General features: G+C 35.5%; 1 protein-coding gene across 1 annotated transcript in view; it reads left to right on the top strand.

Annotated features, from left to right (window-relative positions):
- Positions 1-2,789: 2,789 nt before the first annotated feature.
- Ccdc178 (coiled-coil domain containing 178) overlaps positions 2,790-7,642 on the top strand; it is a 293,005-nt gene continuing 288,152 nt past the window's right edge. The window contains exons 1-3 of the mRNA XM_051163972.1: positions 2,790-2,832; positions 3,541-3,600; positions 5,163-5,258. Of these exons, the coding sequence (XP_051019929.1) occupies positions 2,790-2,832; positions 3,541-3,600; positions 5,163-5,258 (199 nt within the window). The remainder of the gene's footprint in view (positions 2,833-3,540; positions 3,601-5,162; positions 5,259-7,642) is intronic.

Raw genomic sequence — 7,642 nt, 5'->3', positions numbered from 1 at the left:
TAGCAATATTTTGAACTAACAACTACAGATTAATTTTAATTCACAGCATTAAAATATTTTTATTTGTAATTAGGTTTTAAAATACTGTCAAAAAAAAAAAAATCATGCCAGAAAACGAGGACAAGCCAGCTCATCCTACAAGTAATGAAGATAAGGAAGAGACAGGTGATTTCCTTTCCAAGGGCTTCCCCTCCCCCAAACAGATGTGTAAACAGAAGCCGGTACTTCACATAACACAGCAACTGCAAAGCTGGATCTGGGGTTTGGAAAAGCAAAATTTGCAGTGATGAGGAGTGGGAAATGACAGAAAGGAGCACACTGCCTTATGAATACCCTTTGCCTGAATTTTTCTCCTCTCATTTCTGTTGTGATATTTACCACTTAGCAATGTACTGAGTGACTCAAGCAGTGTCATGGTATGCTTAAGTCAGGTCTTCCAGGATCATGGCCATCAACTGTCTATGACTCTCCCCCTGGTGTCTTGAGACTGGCCATGTGGTAGTATTTCCTACTGCCACATACTTGGTTGTTAAATGAGTATTTTGACATCCTAAATTTTATAGCATTATCTATCAGTTTGCATTATTTTTTACTTCCATTATCACCAGAAAGATATCAATACCCATTTCCTATTGGAGAGTGAACTTGTTGATGGGTATAAGCTGGGAAGAGCTGAACTCAAGCATCAACCCTCATATCTCAAGCATATTACCATCCCTAAGCTCTCTGTTTTCTGTGTACACCAGCCAACCACTGCACAGAACATAAGGCTCCTCTATGCAAGATTCTGAAGTGTCCCTGCTATGAAAAGCCTCAAGAACTTTGTTTATCCTTGTACCTCTGCACTTAAAAACACCAAGTTTTTAGGTGTAAAGCCATCTTTCATAATGACATATCAGACTTAATTATACACCAGTTTCTTAGAGGTCTGCCAATGTCAGGTTTTTTGGCTGACTTCTGGGCACTGTATTCTGTATCTAGCACAATATTATTACTAACCACCCTAGGCATTCTTTCTCTCATGTTTCATCATCAATCATGACGAACAACTGTGGTCAAATAGAAATATTCATAATACTACAAATAAGCAACAGATTGTGTAATAATTCCCTGTCCTCTGTTAAAATAAATGATAGAAGAAATCCGAAATTTTGCAAGTTGTCATAGCTATGTTATTTTGTACAAGCCAACAGTGTTTTCAAAAGACTTCCATTTATACATTATTTTGGACAAGAATTTATGATACAATTCATTTCCATTTTATAATCAAACTATCTTTTTATAAACCATACATTTTAAAACTTAAGGCAATAGTTTTACCAAATATAAAAACTGCGGTTTACAGTACAATAACATCTATATTAATTAAAATATTAATAATGAATATATGTTTCTATTAACTTTTATATTGCATATATTTCATAATACAGAGTGAAAGTATTATGAGATGCATTCACACTATATTTTGCATCCGGGATGTTCTTACCTTGCTGCTATTAGAAGACATACAAACTTTTAAAGGATAGGTCTTCGAGCTGGGGATATACCTGTAGCAGAGCTTGCTCAGCACTTGGCATGCCTTGAGTTTGACCTCCATCACTGAAGAAGAAAAAGAAAAAGAAAACAATGCAACAGTGCGTTGAAGGCAAATTTCCCATTGACCTCTATCAAGTTGGCTCTACAATCAGGTTGATGGTTTTCATGGAATGGTACCCTGTGAGTAGGTCAACTGTTTTCTGTGACAGCAGCCCTAGCACTCAGAAATGGGCTGCTATCAACTTTCAAGATAAAAGTCTCCTCTTGAAAAAAAACCTAGATAGTATGTTCTTGGAATGCATGTGAGGTGTGTATTTCCAGGGTTCACCCAGCTCTCCTCACCCTGAGCCTCTCTCAAGGGAGAACGTAGATGTTACACGTGCAGTAAGCTTTTAGATGTCATTGAGTGCTGAGTCATTCTTTGATGCTTTGAAATGTTTTGGTTATTATCTGTCCAATTTGTGCCATAGATTATGTAGCTGAGATACAGTATACATCTTTCGTAATTCCTGCCCCTGCCATCCTGATTATATGAAGCAAGTTTATTTACCTTTCTGGTAGTAGATCCGTTCCTTGTTTTCCTTTCATCTCTCTCAGTTGGCTCTATCTCATTGCACTATGATAGTCAACACAATAATTTTATTTTATGTAATATTACAGTAATTTTATTTTATACAACATTTTATATAGTACAATATAATAAAAATTTATGAATTTTATGTTGTCAGATATTAAAATAATATTCTATATATTTAATTTGGTGAGTATATGTTCTCTCATCTCTCAATTTTTAAGCTTACTGAATCATTTTATATTCCTATAAAACATATGGTTAAATTTCATTTGATTATTTAAACAGAAAATCCACTGCTTGTGATCTGAGCACATTTATAATTATAAAACAGTCTAGTGAGTTCTAATATATATATACAGGTAGAGCAACAATTATTTTCTGTCATTACTAGTATTGGTGGGAACTTGGCATTATGTTAATTGCTCCAGTAGTAATGCATTTCTTTCCTCTTACTTAAAAGCTGTGTGCTTGATCCATATTATAAACACCACCACCCGCATCAGCTTGGGAGCTTTCCTTGCCCTTCCATTACGTCTATTTAACCCCTAATGTAGGGGAATGTCCATTTTATTTCAAGCTCAGACTTACAAGGTATACCTGTTTTATGTAGGCTTCCCACATTTGTGACCAATACCGTCATTTTTACAGTAGTACAACTAGAGTATGCCTGTCAGAGCACATGCACGTAACCCATTTTCCCGTTAAACTCTCTGTGATTTACCGTGAGTTGAAAAGCTAACATATTCAAAGCTAGCTTGGCAATGCTAGTGAAGACATGTCCAGTGATTTTTCACTGTGTGACGGCCATTTCCCATTACCTTCAGCAGAGAAGGATGACAAAAACACTTTTTCACAATTCTTAAAGGCTCCTAGGATTTTGCCTTCAGACTTAAATGGAAGTTTTGCTGTACATATTTGTTGGCTTAATATGATTGAGATCCTCTTTTCTTTTAATTTTATTTTTTTGAGAACTTCATCCACCCATAAGCACTGTGTGTTCACACATGATGGTGAATCTTACTTGTCAGCTTTATTGTTTGAGCAGCTCCTGGGATATAAATAAAGCCCAGGTCTGGCTGTGTTTTAGGACGTTTCCAGAGAGATTTACTAAAAAGAGAAGACTGGCAGTCAATGTGGGCAACACAATCCCCTAAGCTAGGAGCTTATATGGAGTTAAAAGGAAAAGGCAAGATAGTCATCACAGCAGGCTGAGTCCTCTCTACTCTCTGGCCGCCTTCATGGGAGTTACTCTACCCCAGCATGTCTGCGCTCTTGGGACAGACTATGATGTTGAATCTTAGCTCTCTTAACCTTTAGTTTAGATTTCTTTTTTATGGTACAATTTTCCCCCTTCACCTTTACCATTGGTACTACGGGACACAATAGTTGACCCACAAAACTAACACTTCATTTTGTTTTTCATTTCATAGGTAAAACATGTCTTCAAATAAAGGCTCTCAGAGACAAGGCGAGGGCATTAACAATTGCAGGTATCACAAACACAAACAAGTCCCATCTCTTTTTTTTTCTGTAATTTATTTGTTTTTTAAAAATTGTAAATAAGAAAATGTGTTTACATCCTTGTGTTTCTAATGTTTGTTAAGTAGGAGTGTTGTTTCTTTTTTAAAAATCTCATTATTATTGATAGGATATGATGTGTGTCATTTATTTTAATTCCTTTGTTATTTTGTGCAATGTGCACTTGAAGAATAGTGGGTACATCAATATGAATGTTTCTCAGAAATGACTATGATAGAACATCATGTATTTATTGAGAACTGAAATGCCTTATATATGGGATGACATTAATTTTTCTTATATTAGATTTTAATTTCCCATTATAATAAGAAATATATTAGTTTTACTAACATAAAGTGTTATTTTTTATTAAACTTCTCCATTATTACTAAATTTTCCTCCTTCAGCCTTTCATCTTTCCTTATCTGTTTCCTCTTTCCCTTTTCTTCAGGTGATGGATTCTGGGGTGAACTGTAAAATAGCTGATGGTAGTCCATCTTTATCATGGGCTAATGGTTCGCCTCCCTCAGCTTCCCAATTCTTGGGGTCACAAGTGTGTACCAGATCTGGCTTAGAGTTATCTTTTCCTTTGTGAATTTCCTACCACTGAAATCATAAAATTCCCACAGTATTTTTTTGTTGTTTCCTTTCTTCAGTACAGTTTCTAGATTCACTAATTTTGAGATAAATTTACTTATCTTTTCTCAATGCTTAGTATTATACCATGCGAAGTGTATAGAATGTTCTTCTTGAAGTTAGCAATTTTTCTACCTTACATCCTGTGAGTAAATACCAATGTCCTGAAGTGATAATCTAATTCTGTTTAATAAAAACTTGAGGCTACAGTTGCTTATGTTATAGATCAAGTTAAATTTATAATATGCCCCCCAAGTAAACAATGTATTGCTATCTTTATGAGTTTCTAGGGATTCTGGAGATTCTAAAGTGACATATAAGGTCCCCTCTCACCTACGTATCATCTTTTCAAAGGTGATCTGACCTAACAGCTTCACCTTCTTGATGTAGACATTTTATGACCATCCAAATTTATTTATTTATTTATTCATGCATTGGTTTTAAAAGGCAGGGTTTCTCTGTGTATCTATGGCTGTCCTGGACACATGATGTAGACCAGGCTGGCTTTAAACTCACTGAGATTTGTATGTCTCTGCTGAGATTACAGGTGTGCACCACTGCACCCAGATAATATTTATTTCTTATTAATACAATAATACATGTATTTCTATTTAAAAATACCAGAAAGGACACTTGCTACTTTTGGTTTGGACTAGTTTCCTCAATACACAGTACCTAATGTATTTTCTTTTAATAACTTCCTGTTATGATGAATGACTTATTAAGAGAGTTAAACAAATGGAGAAATTTCTACTGTGTCCCTTCATGTTTATAGTACAGCCGTAGTTTTCGAGAAGAGCAGTTTTACTATGTAACTTTAGACTTTTTTTATATTGTGTCACTTGTTTCAAATTGTATATGAAAAGCACACTGGAACGTTTGTGTTTGTTTTCAAAAGAAAACGCCAGACTGCGAGGGTTGACAGAAGTAGAATTTGGCAGCTCCAATGATGCAGAAGAAATTCATTATGAAAGTAAAACAACAAATACAGAAGGTGAGAGCTGAATATAAATAGCACACCAAGCCCCGCTGCCTGTGTTTGTGATCACCCACTCACTAGTTTGTGACGTCAGCACTGTGTTTTCACTATGTACTTCACTATGAAGTAATCTCATTAGGCTACAGTAATAGATAACAAGGGCATAATATCGTAATATAGCACACAGTTGGTGAATAACTAATGGTCATTATTGACTGCACCATAGACTATAAGATTTGCTACATAATTTCAGAAGTGAATGATTTTTTCACCCCTTTTGAGTCCTGCTCATTACTTGCCAGCTGACAGGAAAAAAGCTTTTTGGAATCTGCAAGTCTACCTTTTGCCTGCAAAACCTAGAATCCAGACATTGTCTGGTAGTAAGAATCTGCACTTTATTTCTAAAAGTGTTTTTATTATTTTATGTTGGAAGAGGCAAAAATGGTGGATGCATTTTAATCTTTATGTTGGGGAACTTCTTCTCTAGGGATTTAACAATGTGACTATGTTATCATTAGTTTCATTTTTTTCTGCCCAACACTAAACTTGAATATAATATTATGGTCTTGACTTAGAGTTTATTGTGCATAATCATTTTTACAGTAGAATTTGTTTTGAGTAGATTTTTCAAATATAAAACATATGATTTATGAACCAATCAAGACACTTGGCCTGTTCAACTTTTATTAATATTCAGAGGTATTTAAGAAATGCCTATCTCAAGAGAAGTACAGCCTTGCACTTTAAATAAAAATGTGAGTGGATACAACAATTTTACTCTTTGACAGAAATAACAGATAAACACATTATTAGCAGACTGACCCATGGCAGCAGACACCAAGTAAATATCACCAACAAAAAGTATCTCAGTGTTTTGCAGAAAGGCAATTTATGTAGTCTCCAGGCATTAAGATAAACATTAAATGATAAGAAGACAGCTGAGTGAAATATTAATGAATGCATCTGCCTGTTAAAAGTGAGGAGTCGACTTTTGCAAGCAGAACAGACTATAGGGAAAGTCATATAGGACAGGGTGGATACAAACATGGGAAGACAGGTTTCAAATAAAGTGACAAATGTCCAAGCCACGCTCAAAAAAGCTCAAAACTATGAAGTTATTTCTCAGCTTCTTGTCTGATGTTACATAGCCAAAGCCTTTTCATGCTTTGTCTGAGCAGACTAAAATTTAACTCTGGTATACAATGTGGAAACCGGTTACTTACTATCATGCTTATAAAGCCATTGACCTAGGAAGAATTAATGAAGGATCTAAAGGATTACTGAAGGTGAAAGACATCCGATACAGTTCATGAGAAAGTAGAGGACTCTATTAATATAATAAAGAAATTAAGTCTCGTTGTTGGATCATCCCATATAGGGACAGACAGACTAGGTAGACACCAGGAGTTGAACGGGAAGTGGGAAGTTGGCCAGGCATGAATTTCCACTTGAGAGGCTGAGAAAGGGGGTGTGCTGTGACTGTAAATTCAGCTTAAGCTACCTAATGCATCCTTCCTCAAAAATTCAGGGAGGTGGATTCAAAAATGATTAAATTGTTTTAGCACCGACTACGAGTAGAAAGAAGAAAAGTTAATTTTATAGATACAGAGTTTGCAAATGAGGTTGGAGCCTTCAAGTCTACCTCTAGCTGACTTTCCTGGAATGCATACTTTAAAAACCAGGCAGATAAGAACACCCAGAAATTTCTTTCTTGGAATGTAGTTAATATCTATAAACTTCTTCTTCATGGGGAAATGGGAAATATATTAAAGAAAGTTATAACAAATATTTTACATTTAATTATTGTGTGTGGGAGGGTGTGGAATACATGGCACAGCATGTATGTGGAGGTATGTGGTGTCAGATTAGTTCTTTCCTCCATGTGTGTTTCAAGGAGCAAATTCAGGTCATCAGGCCTGGTAACAAACACCTTTACCCACTGATATGTCTCACTGGTCCCACCACAAGGGACCATTGCCTATAATATTTTGTGGAGATGTGTGGGCTTAAAAAATAAAAAAAGATACACACATTTAATTATGTCCCTAGAATACAAAGAGTGATTGGTTTTAAAAGTGAAATTTATTAAGATAAAATTTAAATACTGTAAAAGCTACCCCTTTTAAGTATCTAGGTTAATGACTTTTGACAAATGTGTTTGTGTGTGTGCCCATTTAATTACTGGTGCAAATATGGTGTAACAGATCTTTGTGTGAAAGATAAATAGGGAAACAGATAAATGTGACACAGCAAAATGTGACCTGACCACCTCTGATAGAGGAAAATAAAAAGTACAACCAGTTCACTCCAAGTCTAAAGAGCCGGAGATTCCTCATGGAGAGGAGATGGATCCTAATATGTTTACGGAAGTCACAATTTGAAGAAGGGACTTGGCAGGC

Source organism: Acomys russatus, chromosome 20 (genome assembly GCF_903995435.1).
Source record: "Acomys russatus chromosome 20, mAcoRus1.1, whole genome shotgun sequence".
Taxonomy (NCBI): domain Eukaryota; kingdom Metazoa; phylum Chordata; class Mammalia; order Rodentia; family Muridae; genus Acomys; species Acomys russatus.
This window is presented reverse-complemented; position numbering and strand designations above follow the sequence as displayed.